This window comes from Ammospiza nelsoni, chromosome 5 (assembly GCF_027579445.1).
Source record: "Ammospiza nelsoni isolate bAmmNel1 chromosome 5, bAmmNel1.pri, whole genome shotgun sequence".
NCBI lineage: Eukaryota > Metazoa > Chordata > Aves > Passeriformes > Passerellidae > Ammospiza > Ammospiza nelsoni.
Window position 1 is genome coordinate 3,403,212 of NC_080637.1, and position 23,245 is coordinate 3,426,456.

The 23,245-nt window shown below is 41.2% G+C and overlaps 1 protein-coding gene across 3 annotated transcripts in view; it reads right to left on the minus strand.

Annotated features, from left to right (window-relative positions):
* MKLN1 (muskelin 1) overlaps positions 1-23,245 on the minus strand; it is a 97,150-nt gene that overhangs the window by 65,023 nt on the left and 8,882 nt on the right. The window contains exons 2-5 of one of the 3 annotated variants that reach the window (XM_059471971.1): positions 15,567-15,636; positions 7,571-7,713; positions 6,131-6,219; positions 271-380 (exon numbers count right to left, since the gene is read on the minus strand). In XM_059471971.1, coding sequence (XP_059327954.1) covers positions 271-380; positions 6,131-6,219; positions 7,571-7,713; positions 15,567-15,636 — 412 coding nt within the window. Of the gene's footprint in view, positions 1-270; positions 381-6,130; positions 6,220-7,570; positions 7,714-15,566; positions 15,637-23,245 lie in introns of those variants that run through there. The other 2 variants (XM_059471973.1, XM_059471972.1) reach the window with 2 other exon arrangements.

The window sequence follows — 23,245 nt, forward strand, 5'->3', positions numbered from 1 at the left end:
TCTACCTGTCAGGTCTTTTGGGTGATGCTGGTGGTTTTGGGGTTTCTTGGGGCTGTTCTGTTGGTTTTTCAAAGAGAACAAACAGATGAAATTCAGAAAGTTTCCCTTAGGGTCAAAGTCAGCCACATGGTTCCAACTATGCATGTTTGCTGTTTTAATAGCTGATGTTCAAGGAATGAAAAGGTCACATCACTCCAGTAAGAGAAGTTTCACAAGATTCTGAGACTGGGAATCTTCAAACAAACAGGCATCTATAAAATGCAGGCCTACCTTGCTGTACCAGTTGAGGCACGGCTGGACCACATCTGGATCATCAATGCCATTTAGTTCAACATACCAGATACTAAAATTGAAGCTAGGTCCCCACGATAAGAGTGGAACTGGAGAAGAAAGGAAAAGGAGAAAAACTATGCATAAACATCAAACAGTCATTATTGCAACAGAATGATTTTAAAGTTTACACAAAATTCAGTGTTTCTGACTTAAGTTCTAGCTCATTTAACTTAGCTTAGGAAAATTACCAAATACATCATGTTCAAGTTTGTCATTTAAAGCAACCTGTGCTGAGCAACATTAACACAGCAGATCATTACAAAGCAGAAGCTTGCTTTAAGCAGAAGAGCAAAAACATTATCATTAAAAACAGCTCCAAGAGGCAACAAGCTTTGACAAGGATGGGAATCACAAGCATACTAGAGACAGTATTTGCTCTTCAAAGTACATTTATTTCCCCATTTGTCAGCAACAATTATTTTCCCTAATGGTGAAGACAAGAAGCTTGGGTAGTTTAAATTTTACAAAATTAGTAACATCTGCAAGTTGTGGAGGAGCGAGGGAGGGATAACTGTCAGTTTCTAACTTAAAAACTCTATTTTTTAAAAAGCTTTATTTAATTCGTGCAGGTTTTTTGCTGGTACTATTTTATCTGAATATTGGAAAAAATGGACTTGAAATACTAAAAGACCCATGAAATACACTACAGCCTCTCACCTATGGCTTCTCTACCACTCTGGGTTAGGATCTGTGGCCTTGCACTGATTTTGTGGTTAATCTGCAGGTTAAGACCTGGTTCTGCTTTTTGAAGCAACTCCAACCCCCAGAAAGCTTGTGTGTGAACTCTGACTCATTAAAACTGCAGTGAAATGGAGTAGTTTCATTTCAAATACTTTTGTTTCCTTTTTATCTGACTCTAACTGATAAACAGGAAAAGACAGTATTGAAGTTGAATGAGCAGTTACCAGCAACAGCAAGGAGTCCACCACCTCCTCCCTTCCATTATTTTTGCCACTAAGAAATTGCTGTTGAAACAGGCACCATGAAATACCACTGATATTAACCTGCTGAACTCACGTTTTTCTGACCTACTCCTTGAGGAAATAAAAACCCCAAACTCATCATAAACCTGTTCCTGAGTTCTTACAGGTTCTAAAGTATTTATACCTCAAACAAGCAACATCTATGATTGTCTGCAATGTGTTTGGGCACAAGGCACATGTTCAAACACATGATTTTCTAAGTTTTAGACAGTATTTACAAACCTATTGCTAAAGACACACAGTAACTTCTGGGAACAGTCAAGATCCAAACAGACTTTGTATATGCAACTCTTAACTGATTTTAATATCCCTAACAAGGTACTTTCTATTGTACAGCTCTCAAAACATCTTTTCAAACAGGTTTTTTTTCAACTTGGTTATTAAGCACACAGCGTGATGCTTTCAGAGCAGTTCCTTGTAGGTGCATGTTTGTGGAGAGAAGAGAGAAGTGAGGTGGTCAGAAAAACCAAGAGTCACCTGTCTCCCATCCACATTGCACACTCTCTGGCCAGGAAATTTCCCTCTTGCTGACTTTCATCCCCTGCGCAGGCTGAGTGCTGCCAGTGGGGTAACCTAACACCATAAAACATGACTGCTGCTAAATTCAAGTTGGGTCCCGGATATCCTACCCATCACTGCAGCAGTCTGGCAAAACACCACATCTAAGGGCAGCACCTCTGGTCTGTCCTCAGACCTGAGCACTCAGAGCAGACCAAACTGAGGTTAAATTTGGTATTTGGTCAGCTATAAACGTCAAAGTCTATCCAACAGCTCACTGAACTGAAACACTCAACTAAACCACAGACCACCTCAAATGGGCCAAGACCATCCATTTCCTGATGGCAAACCTGAGGCCAACTTCCAAACTGAAATATTGTCACCCTCTCTATCCACCTCCATTTCTTTTCAGCCATTCTCCTCAAAAACCTTCTATGAGCTTCCCTCAGAAAACAAATTAAAAATTCACCCTCCTCCCTTTGATGCTAGCTACAACCCCTAAGAAGTTATTGGGATGTACACAAGAATCTGGGGCAGCTCCCACCACAAGAAAAAGCAAAGCCATCAACTTGCTGACATTTGTCCTTCCCACAGTTAACTCAGACTTCCAACAGTCTTTTGTACAATAAGGAAAAAACAAAACACCAGAAATGGTGATTTTTAACAACAAGATTCTCAGGGTGCAATCTTTTCTAAGGAAAGCACATTAAGATGTACAGGGAAGGGAAGGAAAACACTTCCCCAGAACTGCACAGGCAGAGAAAACTGAACCTGACTCCACAGGAGCAGAAAAAGAAACAAAGCTGAAGGTTGAGACTGAAATGTGATTTCTATTCCAGTTAGGCAAGTTGAAGTGTTCTGCTGGATCATCTCCCCATTTCTGAACTTCTCTCCTGACTCCCAGGAGAACCTCTCACCCTTTCTTCTGCCCTCTCTCTTTTAAGGCCTCTACAGGAGCTCTCAGATCTTCAGAAAAATCTCCTTTTAGAGCACCCACAATCTGACTTATACCTGGAAAGAGGAGGCACTAAGTGCAGCATGGAAGCACTTTTTTCTGCACACCTTTGAGATGGAAATGTGCTACAATCAAAGATGTTGAAGGCCTAAAGGTATATAATTCCTCCACTTTTTATCAAAAAGCCACCTCACTATGTTTTTTCCTGCAGGTACCACAGCAATCCATCCTAAAAAGGTGTAACTGCTCAGAACTGTTCAATTGTCACTCCACAGTGAGAGGAGTTCAGCAAAGGAAAAAGAAAAAATTAAAAAATCAATATTCTTCTGAGAAACAGAAGGTATGTGAGTCACTTAAACACTTCTTAATCCATACCAGGATGATTTTAGGGGATACTTCTGAATAATAGCTATGCCTAGACAAGGACTGCAACTCTATTGTACAGAAACTAATAGCTAAGGCATTAAACACAGTAATTTTAAATATCTCTCTCAAGCTAATTTCTGTGCGCAGACATACAAACAGGTACACTTGCAAAATGAAGAAAATATCCACTTAAAAAGTATCCCTCTTTTCTGTTCCATCAAAGCCTAAAAATCTTTAAGCTTAGTTACCAAATCCCATGCAATTAAAATTACACCTGGCATTTTTCAAGTTGTTTCATGGCAATCAGTCTTTACACCTTCTGCTTTCAAGGACACAGCAAAGAGAATTCTCTGCTTGGAGGAATCACGAGAACAGAGCCAGAAACAAAGCTCACAGACATGAAAAAGATTATTCTTTGATATTTTGTCCAGATAAAGACTTTCTTCTCTCTCTCCAGCTCTTTAATGACCTACTACATGAAATGTAAAAATTACCTGTCAAGTAAGTCAAAAAGCCTGCACAAGTGGGCATTTCAGTGCTCAGGAACTGCAGCTGAAGTAATTAAACTAACAGAAGTGCAAGGCTTTCCCTGACCAAAGGAGAGAGGTTATTCTTTCTGCATTTTATGAGCCTGGAAACTCCTCTGCTATGTGAGCAATGGAGGCTGGAGCAGGAACTTCCCCCTCTCCCAGATCTGCCCGGGGTTTCTCCTGCCCCGTGCCCCCATACAGACCCCACTGTTGTGCTGTTGTAGGTCCCTGTGCTGCTCTGGGGAATCATGAAGCCCATTCCTGATGCAAGTGCTGTGAACCCCCAAACCTCACTGATAGCTGGATTTCGCCCTGTCAGTCCCTGAGAGTCCAAAAGGGCAGATTTTGGCCTTGCTTCCTGGCACTGGTACAAGGAACACAGCACGGTGCTTGAAATTTTGAGTTACTTTGGCTAGCAGCTTGGAAATTTTAACAAACTCAAAACATTTTCAAGCTGTGAATCTGAAAAATAACAGAATTTCGTAACAGTGTTTTGCTGTTGTTTCACAGCAAAAAATGCTCTCATAGCTTCATCAACAAAATGACACCAGCCATCAACCAGAGGCTTTCATAGGTTTAGGTGAAAAGACCATTTCCAGTTCTGTCTTAGCACAGGAATTTCCTCATGAAAGACATTTTCAGGAAATGAAAGGCTATAGATAAAGGAAAACTCATCTCAAACTATAACCAGTGAGGAAGTGGCAGCTCAATGCAAACCTAATATTAATGTAGATAATAATGTTTATTCATGGAATGGTTTGGGTTGCAAGGCAACTGCAAGAGCACCCAACTTCACCCCCCTGACACCTTTCACTAACCCAGGCTGCTCCAAGCTCTGTCCAGCCTGGTCTGGGACACTTGCAGGGATCCAGGGGCAGCCACAGCTTCTCTGGGCACCCTGTGCCAGGGCCTCACCACCCTCACAATCAGGAATTTCCTGCTAATATCTAATCTAAATCTACCCTCCTTCAGATAAGGCTGTTTCCTCTTGTCCTATCAGTACATGCCCTTGAGAAAAGTGCTACATGAAGATCCCATCCCAATAAAACAAGGTACTGATGTAATTGCAGAAGAAAACATCCTGGTAATGGGAATTAATCAGCATTTCAATTTCATAACAAGTTTCAACTCACAGCTACACTTCATTTCATCAGAACACACTTTCCTAGAATACAATTTACACATCCAAAGAAGCAGCCAAAAATCTTTCCACTGGGCCCTTTAGCCCTCCAGGAACTACTTGCTAGTTTTTAGCCACCGAAAAATAACATTTTCCAAAAACTTAATGTTGGAAGCTTCAGAATAAAAAATAAAAATCTTTTAAAAATTCATTTAACTTTCCTGATGTAGTCAACCTTTAACTTGATTCCTCTGCTACTCTTGAGGTTTCCTAAAGCCAAGCACTACAGTTGCTTCCAAAAGTAGCAGCCAGAAACCAGCCCAGTGAAGAACCAAATCCTCTGCTTCTCTAAGAACAGGAAACCCCACAAATGATTACTGGATTCCCAGCCTGAAGCTTTCAGTTCCTGACAAACATGAGGAGATTCAGGAAGAACACACTGGAGCAAAGGGCTCAGAGGGGAGCCCCTACACAGCCACTATGATCAGTCTTGGCAAAGGAATTGCCCAACACATCAAAACACTCCTAAATTCATCTAAATTAGCCAACAGGATCTTATCTCATTTTTCAGCAACTACCTCCTTGCTCTATTTTTAACCTTAAACAGCTAGTTTAAACCCAGTCATTCTTGTACTATCTCAGTAGGTAGGAAGGGAAAGATAAATTTACTGAGCAAGCTGAAAGGCTCCAAATGCTTGGATTAAATCCAATAGCTCTAAGGCTCTTGCTCTCTCAGGCCTGCAGAAAGCAAGGAGGAGATATCCTTACCTGCTCCTATCACAAATCCAGTAGCTGGCCTTGGGGAGCACCCCCTCAGCCCCAGCCAAACCAGAAATCAGGGGGTACAACCCTCCCCTGCCCCTGGGTGTCACCCTTGGCCAGAGGTGAGTGAGACATTGTGATAGGAGCAGCAGGGAGAGAACAAGGGAGGCTTCTGCTGTTGCTTTACATGTTACAACTGTGTTTGAGAACAAAACTTTTCAAGAATAGAGGGCTGTCAATATAGAAACTTTTACTGGTATTTAGCTTAGTTATTTCTTTAGAGCTCTATACAGCAATTTATAGGAGGACAGTAAGCAGCTTCTGCCACAATTAGTTGACTCAACAGCTGGATTTCTGAAAATTGCTCTATTTTGCTTTCACTCCCCAGGATCTAAATTATGAAGCTACTATTTCTTATTAACAGGACTTCACTGTGTTCCAATCTAACCAGCCTAAAAGATGATAAAATGGAACAGCTATTGTGGATACTGTGCCTGAGTACAATGAAGTCACAAGTGCCAAGACAGGCACAAGTATCAGAAGAGATTATTTTCTACTCAGAATGCTGAAAAAATGCATTTACCTATCTTAATGAATCGACAGGGGAACATCTGTTCATCAATTTTATGCTTCAAGGTGAATGTTTCTTTGTTATAATCATTCTTTAAGCCACTGTGGGAAAAAATAAATAAGGTTACTAAATCTTACCTTGTATTTAAGGACTAGCTAATAAATGCAATCTAGGTCACACCTTGTTTCACACCACCCTGAACCATCAGTACACGTGCTGGACCCAGCCTGGGCTGCTCTCCACCTACCTGTGCCTCCCTGGGAGGCAGCACTGCCATTTTGGGAGGGAATTGCCTTTGGATCAGTGCTGCTCCTCTGCACCTGGAACCCTGAGACTTCAGCTCCTGATGTGCTGAACTGCACTCTTCCATTCTCAAGAGGGAGATGGATCAGGTCTTAAAATTATCACCCTGACAAAGTGCTTTGTGATTCATTTATGGGCATTGCTTTCTAAAAATATCAAACACTTAGTATCATTTATAAAAAAAAACTTAAGTCCATATTTACTGAAAATACAAGTACAGGTCCCAAAATGAGGATTTTCATTAAACCTCAGCAGAAGTGGAACAATATTAAATGCCAACAATTACTATGGCTCTAAAAGACTTTTCCCCCCACAATTGTAACAGCAATAAAGTCAAATTTCAAGACAGATCTATCTAAAGAGGGCAAAAGTGTGGGAAGGGCTGTGGATAGATTCTATATGGTCTTGAATGATACCTGCAGCACAGAATTTCCCATATTTGTCCATGGCTACTCTGCTTGACTACAGATGATATACCCCAGAGATGGACTTCTTATCTGTAGGCCCCCCAAAATACACCAGTTCTTGCCACTCTTTTCTCTTGTACTCCTGGATTTTAACTCTCATTTCCCTTTCTGAAACAGCACACTCCCTAAAAGGCCCTTGCAAATTTACATTAGCAACTACTCAGAAGTTCTGGATAACCTGAACAGCCCCAAGGCTCTTTTTTTAGTACCTATCAGTACAACTCTATGAAATGCAACTAAACAAAGGAAAATGCAGGTTTCCATTTGCCTGTTGGATTTATTTACCCATGTGACAAAGGCAGATCAGCTGACTAGTTCAGATCTTTAAGGCTGCAACAAGGGTTTTGATAAGGGGATTGGGCTTTTAAAAGTTACTTCAGTTACCTGGGGAAACATTTTTGCTATGCCTGAAGCACATGGAAGGAAGGAACTGCAATCCAGCAACGCTGCACTCAGCTCTTCCAAATCCCCAAGAGCTCGCTCTCCACAAACTCTGTGGTTAGAGCAGGGTAAGGAAGGCTCCTGGAGCAAGGGTTGGGATTGCTGCTCTCTGACCTGACCACAAACATGGCAGGGTCACAGCCACAGCTCTGCCCCTCTGCTGGCCATGTGTGTGCTGGGGAGCCAAGGGGGATTTGGTCCAGCCTTTATGATTCCCAGAGCTGATGGAATCACATCTTACCTGGATAAGAGATCTGTCATATTCTCCTCATTCATCCCACCAAAGACTTTAAACTTCTTTAAATTGCAGACATGTGTTTTCTCATATTTGCCAAATGTGATGCTCTGGACTATGGCAGGTCTTTCAAGCTTCAAAATCAAATACTGTGGAAGAGAAAACAGTGAGTTTGAATATTAAAGCCAAGGCTACAAAACAAGCTAAGGGAGAAGCTTTATGCCCTCCAAATACTCATAACAAAGCCAGAGAATGAAAGTGAAGATGAAACCTCCCCATTATGGTATTTTTTCATTGGTCCTGGAATGAAGAAAAGATTTTTTTAAAAATACTATTTTTAAATCAGTTTACCTAGGAAAAAGATTTGGTTGAACTACTTATGCCAAGCAATTCTATTCAGAGCTTACATACATTCCTTTGAGTTGGACTCAAGACTTCCTGAAATCTGGCAAATGGGATCCAACTCCAGAGAGTGAAGATTCAAACGCCCACTAGAGCCTGAAATGAAACCTAAACTGAATACACAATTAGATAAATACAGTATGTTCCACATGCTAAGAGAACACCAAATTACTTTTCCCCCCTGGGCTGATGCTGTTTAACCACTAACACAAAGTTTGGTGTGTGGCAAACAGCGGAACCAACTGCTTATTAACCATCCCAAATAAAACTGAGCCACTTAATTACAGAAAAGGAGCTTTACATGGAAAATGATGAAAATGTTCTCCCTTGTGAACATTTGCTCCCCTCTCACACTGGGTGAACCACAATCTGTGTATGAGAAGTGAGATTATTTAGACTCAGGTCACAGGTACCAGCTTCACCAGCAGTGCTGGAGGAAGAGATCTGTTCCCATGGAAAAGGAGGAGCAGGGAAGCACTTGCACCACTCATCAGGGACCACCAAACACCTTCCCCTACCAAACAGCTCTTGGAGGGAGTCTGGAGACACCTTGGTTTTTTTCACCTTGCAGAACACATCAAGTTTTATATCTGAAAATAATGTGTTTCACTCTCTTCCCTGATGTCTCAGAAATAAGCAGTGCACCACAGAGGCAAAGCACAGAATGACAATTACTCATCCTGCTGGATTTTGTTAGAAAGCCCTGCCATCAGGGCTCCAGCACCAGCAGATCAGCACTTTGTAGGACACCTCCCACCGCAGCTCTGCTGGTGGCCCTGTCCTCCAAGCAGCAGCACTGCCAAGCCAGACATGATGCCTGAGTTTCGGTCTTTCATCAGCATCAAGTACAGATATCTGCATCTGTGTGGCTGCTTTCTGGGGATCCTGAGCAGCATCTCCTATGCTAAACATCTTAGGAGAGTATCTACTATCCTAGACAAGTCCATCAGTAAGGCAATCTCACCCTAGAAAGGTAACTTTTGAGAGAGCAGCAGAAAAAACTTGCTCATCCATTTAGTTCTCAGTCTTCTTTTTTTTTTTTTTTCTCTCAACCCTACAAAGCAAATAATTCTCAATCTAGTAGCAGCACTGATGTTGCTCTGGAGAGCACCAGGATAAAGGTTTCACCTCAATGGCTGGCTCCTACTGTTCTTACAAAAAGCTTAGATTCAGAGAAATACTTGTACACAGAGCATTTACAGATCAGGGTGCAGACTGGACAGGTACAAACAGCAGATTTACTGTCAAAGATGCTTCAAGTATCTCAAATTTTTTCAAAATTAAGAAAATAAACCAGAAGCAGCACTGTGGGGGTACAACAGAATGCTTCAGTGCTTTTCCAAATGCCTTTAATGACAAATTTCTACTTTTGTGAAGAACACCATCAACTTAAATGTCAGAACCCACCATTTATGCAGCAGCAAGCCATGCTGTTGTCTCAAAGTACTTCCCAAACTTCAGGGGGAAAACACCCCACTAAAATTCTAGAGAAAACTGATTTTCTAAAGAGAAAAAAAGGAAAGAATAAGCAAAAGGATGGTCCTTTAATGAGCAAGGCAGCACTTGATACATGGCACAGCCCGCTGCCAAAATTCCCATACAGAACAGACAGTACACAATGTCTAAGAACTCCTCCTACACCATCATATCTTCACTGCACATTTCTCCCAAAGCTGGAAAAGTGAAGCCAGCACTACCAGCAATTGCAATTCTTAATCCTGCTGGAATCCCAAACCTAATGCCTGGGCCATGAACACACACTTTCTCAAGTACCACACAAGATTTGCAAAAACTTGGCACAAACGTCATCCTGCATTATTCAATTCTTACCCTAAATTAAGGGAGAGAAAACCAGGACTGCAGTTAAATCCTTTATGCCTGGAAGGGAACAAGGCACAGCAATTACTCCACATGGGCAGCAGTGATTTCTTAACCCTACAGACAGGAGAGGGAACTCTGCCACCCACCACCTGCTGAGTCATGCAGACCTTACAGAAAACAGAAGCACAAAAGCTAAACTCAACCTTGTTTTGTGAATTATCTGCTGATTGATGTGGAAACAAAGGACAGATTTGCTATAAAACCCTGTGCCTAGATATGTGTTTTTCAGGTTTACAATGGATATACACACACATCAAGCTGAAAAACTTTCAAACTAGAAGATACATTAGGAATATTATTAGGATAATAAAAGATACATTAGGAATAAATTAGGAATAAATTCTTTACTGTGAGGGCGGTGAGACCCTGTGCATTCCCCATCCCTGGAAGTGTCCAAGGCCAGGTTGGATGAGTGATATCATCTTGGAGCCACCTGGTCTAGTGGAAGCTGTCCCTGCCCATGGCTTGGAATGAGATGTTTAAGGACCCTTCTAACACAAACTATTCTGTAATTCAATGATACATGTAAAAGTAGAGATGTACTTTTTGGGATTCTGTACACACACCACTGGCACTGTGTGGGTACCAGCTATGAACCTCAGTGATGTTGAAAAAACACACTGCCTCAAGAGCTCCTAGCAGCTGGCTGCATGAATATTTTTGGACTGCTACCAGGATTTTAGCTGTGACAGACTATTCTCTGTAGCTCTAAAAGATGTGACAGAAGTGTCTGTAGGATCAAGTGATTTATTCAACCTGGAGAGAGAACAAGTCTATGAGATTTCAGGCAAATACATCAAGATATTTGACACTTTTTCCATTTTATTGCTGTGAGTAACATCAGTACATTTAATGTCCACGTATTCATGCAGTATTCCAAAAATCCAAATTATAACTGAAGTGTTTGTCCATTACAACATGGCACACAGATACTAATTGGCATGACTGAGCAAAAACCTCAGCCCAGTTGTCAGGCCTCAGATCACAACACTAACAAAAAAGATGCTGCAAAACACCAGAAGAGGAAAACAACTGGTTTCTGAAGTAAATATGCACAAAGAGCAGAGTAAGTCACATATGGCACTTCAGCACCCAACAGCTGCTTACAGTGCACCCCAAAAAAAAAAGCAAGTCCAGCCTTGTCACTCTGGGAGCTGCAGCAAATTCCAAACTTTTCTGAAGTTCTGGTCTGTGCTACCATTTAATGACAACCATATGCAGGCTGCTGCATCACACAACAGGGTGTAAATTTTATTAATGTACTCTAAATTAATTCCTGATACAATCTACACAGCAGCATTGAAATCAGAGGATAACTGGTCTTCAGATGCAAAATTGAAACCAATTGTTTGGACAATACCACTAACATATGATCTTTAACTGGTCAAAATTCACAATTCCACAAGACTGGAATTGGCTGCCCAGGGAGCAGGTGGCAGAGTCACCATCCCTGGAGGTGTCTAAGAAACCTCCACATCTAAGTGGATGTGGCATTTAACTGGACCCTGGCACTGAGAAGGTGCTGATTGGTAAAGGGTTGTGCTCTGATCTCTGAGGTCTATTCCAACCTAATTGATTCTGTGATCAAATATGCAGAACTAGACTCCAAATTGCACTACACAAGCTGCCTGTACAATTAGAGTCACACAATCTTTTACCAATTTCTTTTTCTTTAACCAGTTCTGCTCAAGCATATTTTTTGATTAGGGAACAGTGAAACTTGCATTGCATGTAAAAATAAAACCCACAAAATAACAAAATAACAAGGGCTGTCCTTGTCCACAACACAAAAATCTCGACTGCTCTTGCAATTAAGTTGGTGGCTAAATAAAAATCTATGCTCTTGTTCTACATGTTATTAATCAAGCCACTCAGGGGAATTAAGTGCTCTGCACAGTGTTCCACATCAGACCATCACTGGAATCATCAGAATGAGCCTTTCTGACAGGGCCATGGTCTCCAGCATCACCAGCCTCATTGCTTCACACTTCCAATGTAAGCCGAGAACAGAATTAAAAATAGACCCATCAGCCCTCTCCTGCCTGAATAGGTTACTACATAACAGGTTTGTTATTAAATATACAATTTCTGGGTCATCTATTTCAAGACTCAAGCAAGATATCTAGTGTAATAAACAGAAAAACAGCTGTCAGATGTATTTCCTTTCACTGGTACTCATTCATAACCAACTGATGGCTTTCATGGCCATGAGAATTATTTAACTCTACCATACCCACGAAGCCAGGAAAACCCTTTACTAAATATAGTCACGTGGCAGCATTTCAAGTGCCTGCACTTCCACTTTCATTTTCTTTCTGCTTTTAAAAAGGTTTGGTAGGGACTTTAGCACATTTACTGCATTTTCATAGAGCTTGTGAGTACATCTTTGGTTTTGCCTATGTTCTTCTGATTTGTGCTCTGAAAGAAAAGGTGCCTGGAAAAGTTTTGTTTCAGTCAATAAGGGAAGGGAATAAACCAATGTTTAGGGACTCATGTTACCAGGCTTGCAAGGGTTCCTCAGGGGTGAAGAGACAGACGACAATCTTGACTCCACGATCAAAAGGCTGGATTTATTATTTTATGCTATAAGTTACATTAAGTCTATGCTAATAGGAATAGAGAGAAAAGTTCAGAAGCTGCTAAGCTAAGAATAGAAAAGGAATGAATCAACAAAGGAGCTCTCCCCGATTCTGTCCCAGAGAGAGCTTGTCTTTGATTGGCCCTTAATTGTAAACATGGAACATGGGCCAATCACAGATGCACCTGTTGCATTCCACAGCAGCAGGTAACCATTGTTTGCATTCTCTTTCTGGGGCCTCAGCTTCCCAGAAGAGGGAAAAATCCTAAAGAAAGGATTTTTCACAAAAGATGTCTGTAACAGACTCACTCGTATTTTTACCCTTAAGGCAGCACAGCATCATCACCTCAGCAGGGAATTGCTAAACCCTGGCATTAAGGTGAGGCACTGAGGAGACAAACACGAGCGATCAGGGCTGCAGAGCTTATTAAAATATCTCACATTGAGCATGCTGGACATCATCCTTGTGTTGTGCCTGAGCCCTGGTTTCAGCTAATAAAGCTGGGAACAAGGAGAGCTTTATTTCCCTGAGTTTTAGTTTGCTTCCTGTCCAGACCATTATGGCCACCCACACACTTGAGCAAGTGCGTCACCGCACGAGTGACCAGTTTGTAAATGGAGAGCTGCCAACACAACACCTAGAAAATGCCTTCCAGCTTCATTTTCTAGCAGTTCCATGATGTTTATTCCAGAGATTAAAAGTCATGTGTATAAATCAACATTTTTTGGAATATGAACTATTCAGCTTGATTTTCCCCCAAATTCTCTCCTCACCACATTTATAATTCAGTCATCCACTGTTTCAACTGAAGTTTTCCAAGCCAAAATTTTGCTGTAACAACTTAAGCCACTGGAAAAAAAAAAAAACAAGGAAGCAGAACACCTATATAAATGTTTTTCCTACATTTAATTTGGCAGTCTTTCAATGGACAAGGTGCAAGAACTATTTCAATCAAAATGCAACCAAATCTGGAGTTCTTTCATCTGTCAAATATGAGACAACACGAATGGGAACTGCTTCCTTATACACAGAAATAACAAAAACTGCACTCTTTGCACACAGGGCTCTTCTGCAAATTTCAATTCCCCACTTCCTCTTTCCAGCTGATTTTTCTACAGAAAATTAAACCATAAAAAATGCTTTACATGAATAATTAAACACTCAGATTAGAAACATGAGAATTAGCTGCAGTATATAGTACTTTATATAGTACAAAGGCACTGCAAACACATCCTCTCTCTTACTCAGTGTTTAGGATTGGGCTTGCTGAACACATGAGCAACTACACAGTAATTTATATTCTCATTATTAGATACAAAAATTCAAGCAAGAGGATACAGCAACATGGTCTTTTCCAGTCAGGCAGCCAGGTTTTCTGTTAGCTTTGTCATTAAGTAAGAGAATAAAACTCAAATACTGTCTTGCCAATTTCAGTTGATACATGAGGATTTTTTTTGCAAGCCAGGCCTTAATTCTGGATACCCAATATATGTCTTGGTATGTGACACACAGGTAGACAATGCCACTATTAATTCATCTCTCTCCCACCAAGAAGTTTGGGTTAAATGCCTTGCTTAGCATGCAGAACAGTGCCCAACTCTCCAGGGTTGGAGTCAAGTCATTCTGCACTATCTCCATTCAGGTCACGACTTGTACACATGAAATTTTTGGAAGACATCTCTTTAACAAGCTCATGTGGTTTGTACAGAAGTCTGCCACTCTAATTAATCCCTGCTTAATCTACATGTCTGAGTACAACCTGCATCACTCCTTGTCAGCCTGAGTATAAATTGGGAATATTCTAAAGCATCCACTTACAGGAGGTGTGTTTCCATTCCAGAATCAGATTTTTAAAAGGACTAAATGTTCATGATGGCTCAGAAAATTAAAGAGTGAATTTAAGCCACAACTAAGAGCACATGTCAGATGAAAAATCCAGTCCAAAGACACACCATGAGCCAACCCTGCCTTGGGAACAAAAGCACCCCAAAAAAACATGTGCTTCCTGCACAAAAGCAAGTAAAGGATGGCACAGGCTGGGATACAATCCATGCTCAATACTCATTACTCTGCAATCCATAGTTCCTAGATAGACTAAACTGCTTCAGGCTATGGATTAAAATTCTGCATTCTTTATCAAAATATAAATAAGTAAAATAATCAAATTCAAAGAGCAGTAGATGCACAGAGGCATCAAGAGGATCAATACCAGTCTTCACAATCAGGTTTAAGGAATACAAGGATACCTTTCCTTCTCCTCTAAAAAACCCAAAAACCTTATTTTACAGACACAATGACAGAGGATGATTGATCAGAAAACCCAGGTGAAAGCTCTTCAGTGGCAGCAGATGAGCCACCAGTGCAGACTCTGGATCTTCCACACAATTCCAAGACAAAGCTGGAAGATTTACCTGTGAGATTTCACTCAAGAGGAATACTTGGATTAAAGAAGTAGATAAGCAGAACTTTGCATGAGAGGGACACTGTGCAAGTCCCTTTGCTGTGTATCAGTGCTTTAAGCAAAGAATTGAAAACAAGCAGCATAAGAGACATAGAAGCTGATCAAACATGTCAGAGTAAGAAGGTACAGATCTAACACAGAGAAAAGAAGAATATTCACTGGAAAGAAAAAGTGGAAAAGACTATTCTGGATAATCTAACAACCTTAAGAATAGCAAGAAAGCAAATTAAATGCTAAAATCAATACAAATCTTATTTTAATAAGATGCTTAACCAGCAGAAGAGGTGACATTTGTGTCTCTAACCAGAGGCCACACTTCTGAACGTGCTATAAGGAGAAATAAATCCCAGCTCCTTAGATGTGGGATTCAAGGCCAAGAACCTCCAACAGCCTCCAGTAGTGCTGACAAAGGGGGGCCTGCACGCCTCATTAGCAGCTTAATCTCACCAGAAGGTTTGATTATTTCCAGCATGACCACGACTGCCAAGGAGGAAACCTGAAACTTCCCCCACAATGAAGCACTTCTAGAAAGATCACAAATTGCTAGAAATGTAAATATCTCATGTATCAACAACCTGCATTTTACTCAGGGAAGGAAGCCTATAAATATGTCCACGTCAATAGCAGCAGCCCACATTTAAAATAAAAAACCCAGAGCAGCAGAGATTCAGGAGCTTACCTGGGGAGGATAATTGCTTTCTGAAGACCATCTTGAGGACTGATCATTTGGTCTATCCACCAAGATATTCCTAAGAAACGAGAAGCCAAGAGTAATTTAAGTAACAGCTGCATATTTTACATCTCCAATAAATGTGCTGTACATTCAGATCAGTAACATTCTCATGCAACTACTAAATCATTAGGTACAGACTCAGGTTCTCCCCCTTTTTTATTAAAGGTTTTCTAAATTGCTATTTTACAGGACCCATCAAAACATGCCTTCGAGCTTTGTGGTTGTGAAACAGAGCTGCAAGTTGCGAAATAAAAAAAATTCAAATTGTGACATAAATGTAAAACAGATGAATTTACATAGGCATAAGTCTGTAATGAAGTGGGAAAAAATGGGCTTATACAACTCAGTAGGGTAAGAATTTTTCAGAAAGGTTAAAATGATGAGCAGTTGGAGGGTTAGTAAGGAAGGGAGACAAAGGGCTGCTAACCCACTTAAGCTTTCCTGGAGCATAGAAAGTTGACCATGCCAAATTTTAACAAGTATTTTTCACAAGCTATAAGCCCTGAACAACACACAAAAAAGTACAAGTTCAAGTCTTCAACCAGCAAAATTGAGTTGCTTTCTTCACTTTGAAACAGTACAAAACTTAGGTAATTATTAAATTCAAAATAGTTATTTTTTGGCTAAAATGAAACAGATTCATTATGACAGTTACATGACACATCTGCTTTCTCTTCTATAACCACGCAGTAAAGCTCACACCCCAGATTAAACTAAAAAAAAACCCCTATAAATCCCTAAAATATATATAATTATTGGCAAGGTGACAATGCACCACCTGCTGGACAGGGCTTGTGAGCTTCACCATTTCCAAGTAACGAACTCGTCAGCTCATAAAACTTCTGTAAAAAGAAGGAAACAGTCATCAAAAGGCTTCTGCCATCTCCATCTGCTGTGTAGGAGGAAAAGAACACGAGCATCTGGATTACTACAAAGGGCTGGAGGAAAAAGCACTCCCATGAAAGCTGCAAAGGGAAAGAGGAGAAGTCAGAGGTTGAGCATTGCCAGACAGAAGCCAGCCGGCTCCTTCCACACCGGGCAGCCCCAGGTCACCGCAGCAGCCGCGGTATCCAGGCAGGCCCATGGTGGGACAAGGGACACGGCCAGGAGCCGCTCCAGGGTGGCCTCCTCAGTCTGAGCACTTCTGAGAGCTGGCCAGGTGCCTGTGTCTATCCATAGGCTTGGAAACACCTCCGGATTTTCACACAGTGCAGGAATAAAAGTGAAGCTCCCCCTCCCTTCAGCTGATTCCCATCACAGCACGGCATTTATTAACACAGCGATGGCAGCACCCATCCAGGTCTGTGGCTGCTTTATTCACCCATCCCCACTGGGGAAAATGCGATGGAACAGCACTGCCCTCTGCTCCAACCCCATCCAACATAAAAATCACGGCTCTGCATCATTCAACATCCAGCTAACAACATCATCTGCACTGCAAAGAGGCTCAATTACAAGAGAAAACCTGGCCCTGCCTTTAATAACAACTGGGACAAAACAAACCAATCTAAGCAAAGGGAAGAATTTGGGAACTGAGACACAAATTTCTAATAAAAGCTGCCAGTTTGAAAGCTAAGTCACCATTAGAAACCACAAGACACTTGCTTTTGAGAAGAATCACCTGCAGTTTCCTGTACCATGCCACAGGCAAGACATGGTATTTAATAAATTCTTAATACCTCAACATCTGAAGAGAAAAAAATGCTAAACTTAAAGATATGTATCTTATATTAAATACTTTAGGGATACAAAGGCAGATAAAACTAGATAATGCTGTATGGCTTTTCTCCTTTATGGAACTTTATTCTAATCCTGGAACACAAGAAGACAAGTTACCCTACGGAATAAATTTTATTTATGATTCCATTACATTTGTTTAAACATTAGACAATAAACTCTTCATACACTGAACAACACTCACAGGAATTGGCACTGCTGCATGGTCAGATTATGCCCAGCTGGAAAGAGGCATTTTGTACCTGGGACAGATCCCAAATATTGTATTTTTAGAAGCAGATTTGTTTGCTTCTCCAGGTCAAAGATCAGTTTTGCCACAACCAAGGAAGATCTCAATCAGCACAGCTAGACAAGATAAAAACCCTTCCACAGAGTGAGAGAAAAGGGACAGGCAGCTCACACAAAATAAAGGCTAAAAAGAAATGTGAAAGATAAAGATAGCAGTATCAATGGAGTTAGAAATGTTTAAAATACATGGGGTATTCATTTATTAAGATTAAACAAACACTGAAGACAGAAGTCCATATGTACAAAGCCAATTTACCACAACAGTTTAGGAAAACTTATGGACTCGGAGGATTCAAGCACTGCAGCAGCCGTGAGCAATAAGAAACAAACAAATGCATGTCCTAACAGCAGATGCCTTTTTCCATGTAAAACCCTTTTTCTGGACGTCACAAAACTCCTACACAGTACCCGGAGGGAGGCTTTGCAGATGTAACACTTAGATTAAAACCTGAGAAACTTTAGAAGTGAAAACTCCATTAACACAACGACTTTCCATGTCATTTTCACAAGACATTCACAAAGGTATTTGTAAGCCCTCGAGCTACCACACGTACCGAGGTTTTATGAAACTTTTCCTGTGAAAAAAGCAACCCATGAAACGTGGTTTGAGAGAGCTTCCCATCATCAGCTGTGGGTACAAGATCAAGTCTAGCACAAATTTACAACACTGCCAAAGGGACCAGCCCACCCACTCGCAGAGGATCCTCCCCCTCCCTACAGCAGCAGCTATAATAAAGACTTGCATAAATAACTTATTGCATCAGAGCAGCTCCCAGCTCAGCTCATACCAGCACCAGCACAAACTGAGATTAAAATACGAGCAGCTGGATTGGGATAAGGGGTTCCACTGCAGTGAACTTCCAATCCCCCCTTTCTGCTGAAAAGAAAAAAATGAGATTATGTGATGTTGGAACTCCGGATGCTGAGAATTTTGGACGCTTTGCTTTTGGAATTTTAGCACCTCTGCTATGAAAAGCAAAGCAGGAGGGGCCATTTTATTAACACAAGCAATTCCAGAGGCAGCCCTGGTGTGCCTTATTCCCTAACCTGGCTGCCTGCACAGCTCCCAGCAGCCAAAGCTCCCTGTAAGCATTCCCATCACTGAAGAGTGGATGGTTCCATGCAGAAAACTCTTGGCAGGGCACAGTGCAAGTTTCTTTTCATTACCCAGGCAGACACCGCTCTCACAACTGCTGGAAGGAGATAATTTTTCCTTTTACCAACCCAGAAACTGTAATATCCTTTGTGCCAGCTGTTGGCTGATCTCTGCTGGAATGACAGAGATGTCCCCACGCCTGGGGACTTCTCTGTGCAGAGATCCGTGGGTTCAGGCACGACAATCACTAAAGGAGAGTTTTCCTTTGCTCCAGTGGGAAAGGGAGAAATAAGATGACTTTGCAGAATATGCTGCAAATGAGCTTTAAGGCTGCTAGAATTTGCATCTAACCTAAATATTTTCATGTGTCGCAGACATTTCTCCACAGAAATCCTTTCTTTCAGATTTCTGCGTCTTCGGGAGGCCAGAGGCCCCCAAAGAGAAGGTAAACAATTATTATCAGCTGCTGGGGAATGCAACAGGAACACCTTGATTGGCTCATTTTCTATGTTTATAATTAAGAGCCAATCACCAGTGCAAGCCAGGGGACTGAGTCCTTGAGCACAACTTTGTTGTAGATTTTTTTCTATCTCTTCTTAGCTTAGCTAGCAGCTCTGCAAAACCTCTCTCCTATTCTTTATTAGTATAACTATAATGTATTATATAACATATTAATAAATCAAGCCTTCTGATTCAAGAAACAAGATTCACCGTCTCTCTCTCACCAGCCGCACCCACTCAGGTCGCAGTAATATCATGGAGCTGCTATTAGGGAAATCCATGACTTTAGGAACAAGTCTTTGAGAATAAACAAATCCCAAACACTCTCTTTGCTTGGCACATTCACAGCTGAGCAGGAAAGGGCACAGGCTTCACTAAGAGGACTTGGAACTCACACTCTCTTCAAAACCACAGAGCTACCACGCCATTACACTGCAAAAAGGCACTCAGAGTGCTAGGAAAGCACAGACTGGCTAGAAATGGACTAAATACTTGCTCCAGGGTTGTCCACGTGATGATTCTTTCAGTTTTTCCTACAACTATCCCAAAAGAGATTGGGAAGAATACAGCAACTGGAATACAGGGACTAAAATTTCCACTAAGTCCACTGGAAGATGTGGTGGATGGAACTATTCCAAACATGCAGAGCCCTCACAGCAGCCAGCAGAAAGCATCCACGGAGATAATCCTGCCCAGCCTAGACACTGGAATGTACACACAGCCTTAACCAAGAAAAACAGGGGGAAAAAATGACTTACCACCTAAAAACCCAATGGATCTGGAAAGAAATACAGGTTTTTTTAGTCCTGAAACTCCCACAACTCAATAAAAGCCCTGCTGGTTTCAAACCACCTGGCTGCAATGCTTGAAAACCTGCATGTACCTATAGCTGTCCCCTAAAGCAAGTCAAAAAACACATTTTAGGTTCTGCTACAGTTTCTCTCCTTCTCACTGGAAAAGTTCTCTGCTCAGAGTGGCAGAAAGATGCAAAGCCATGGAAATGTCTTGATTGAAACACAGTAAAAACAGGAAGTTATTAAGCAGATCCATTCAGGAAAAAAGGTGGGGGGCTTTTGGGGTTACTTTTTTACAATATAGGATTCTTAACCTCTTGCATAGCAAAACAAAGTTTGAATTGAACATGCACAGGAGCGCAGTTTTAAATATTATAATGGCACAAGATTGGCCAATTTTCTGCTCAATTTTGCTTCATCTCCTCAGCAGTCTCACACTGCCATCCAGTATATTATAAACTATTTCTATTTTAAAAAAATAGCTTAGTAAATACAGCATTACAAAAATAAACTGAAGAATTTAGAAACCTTACAGAAATATATTCATCAGATCACAATGGACAACAAACCTGGGATTACTTAGTTCTGGCCTAAAAATAGCCCAATTAAAATCAGGTTCTCAATTTTTTCAATGAAAAGTTTGATTTTGTTTTTTAAGCTGCCTATCATCACTGTCAGACCAATCAAACTGCTTCTTAAATGGTAAATGACCTTGTTGTAGATATTTCCAATGAGGCAAGTTAAGATGTACTTTTTTATCACTCCCCCATCTAGTTAAGACTGAAACACACTGGACAACAAACCTGGGATTACTTAGTTCTGGCCTAGAAACAGCCCTATTAAAATCAGGTTCTCAATTTTTTCAATGAAAAGTTTATTTTTGTTTTTAATCTCCTATCATCACAACCAGACCAACCTTAAATGGTAAATGACCTTGTAGACATTTCCAGTGAGGCAAGTTAAGAAGTACTTTTTTATCACTCCCCCCATCTAGCTAAGACTAAAACAAGACTTGTTTGATTTTGATTAATCAGTTCTTGCTAGAGCCATGACAGGAATTGTGGGATCTCAGCACCTCAGGTCTGATGTGCAGAGAGACCGAGACCACCCTTGGGGGGCTCGGAGGTCCTGGAATGTTGCCAGAAGTGTCTGGTGGCTGCACTTTGATCCTACACAGGAAATGACGCCTGTATGAGGACTGGGAGGATTTCACTGGGTGTATGGTGAAGGGATAAGTTAATTAGAGTGTAAAACACAGGGTTTAGGATTTCTGTACAGGGGGGTCTAGAGAAGTAAGATGGAGGAATTGGGGCGTGTCCTGTCCTGTTCTTCTTCTTCGCCTCCATCTTCTGTGGTGATGGTGGCACTTTGGGATTGGTTATTACTGGAAGTGCACTGATCAATAAGGGTGACAAGGATTGGAGGGAAAAGGTAAATATTGTGTACGTAACTTTGAGTATAAAGATAGGTGACCGCCCCGGGGGCTCTCAGTGTGCTCATGGCTGGCTGCTGAGCAGACCTCTGTCAGGCCAAGAGAAAATCTTTTAGATAAACAACTAATAAACACTGAAGATCGAGAAAAAACCTAAAGCCTCTTCTCGTCCTTTGAAGCACGGGCTGTCCAAGGACATCTCCAAGCCTTTCCAGGCCATAAATCAGCCGGGAGAGATCCGGCAGGAATGAAATAGTGACAATAATGACTAAAACTGCAGCAGTGCAGTGCAGGAAGTTACAGAACCACCTGGGCTTGGGAAATCCCAAAGATCACCAAGTCCAACCCTTAAACCAGCACTGCCAAGGCCACCACTAAACCACGTCCCAGGTGCCACATCCACACATCCTTAAAATCCCTCTAGGAATGGTGAATCCAGCACAGCTCTGGGCAGCTGAGCCAGGGCTGGACAACCCCAGGTAAGGAATTCCTTCCTGATACCCCATCTAACCCTCCCCTGGCACAACTTCAGGTCATTCCCAGAGCCCATAAATAACTTCTATTGCAGTGACTCAGCAACCCTAAATCACAGATTAAACTTTTGACTGTATCACTGAGAGATTCAAATCCTTGGTGGCAAAAGCTCCAGGCTGGGAATATCACTATTAGCACAGAGGAAAAACAAACAGGAGAAAAAATCAAGTCAGGCTTATTTACTTGAGTTGGTACCCACAGTAACTTCATGTATCACAGATGATTACCAGCCTAATTGTCCCAACATTTAGAGATTAGAGTTTAGATGCAATTTCACTGCTAAGTGATGCTGAGAATCTCCTAAGCTTGAAAAATTACCAAGGTTCGTTCTCTCTGTGCACTAACTTTGAATTTAAGAATTGTTAGATCACTAAAACTGATCTTTTCTACATATTTTGATTAATGTCTCTTTTTTTAATAAGAAAATAACTTAAAATGCCAGTGGTATCAGTGAACTCAGTGATAAGATCATCTGATGCAGTTTCTTTTACTCATTTCATACTCAGTGTTCACCAGTACATATAATTACCTGTACATATATCACACATGCCCACTTGGACATATTATTATTATCCTCAGGATATTTGAGCACACAAGGATATCTGAATTCCTGCCTTTTAACCAAGCTTAGGTGAGATACCAGAAGACTCCCTGAACAGAAATAAATCCCTGGGTTAATAAAAAAGTCCAAGAATAGCATGAATTCTGTCCTTCAAGACTCAAGGATAAAGAGATTACACTCTTCAGTTGACTGAATTTGTAGCCAATAGATAAAATACTGGAGTAAAATCCTCCAGAATTTAAAACATCACCACCCACAACCACTGGATAACAACGTTCAGTTTTCATTCTGAGAAAATCTCCTATCTGGCTTGAAAATAGTTTGGATTGTGTGTGAACATCGGGATTTCTACAGCCAGCAATCACCACAAAAACTTGGGCTTTAGAAATGTTCCAAAATTCTGGTGGAGCAGCCCACTTGAGCACTGCTCACTTCTCATTTCCAAAAGCATTTTCTTGGGATGGGACAGATCCTTTTTAAGGAGATGAGAGGAAAGCAATGTCTAGCACACATCTATGTAAATTCCCTGTGCTGTATTTTGGAAGCATCACAACCTCAGTAAAATATTTCTGTTTGACTAATGCACATATGGAAAAACTTAACAAAGGCCAGGAAGCAGATCAAGGCCTTCCACGATTTCACAACAGTGCAAGGATGCTCTTCTATTCCACAATATCTGTA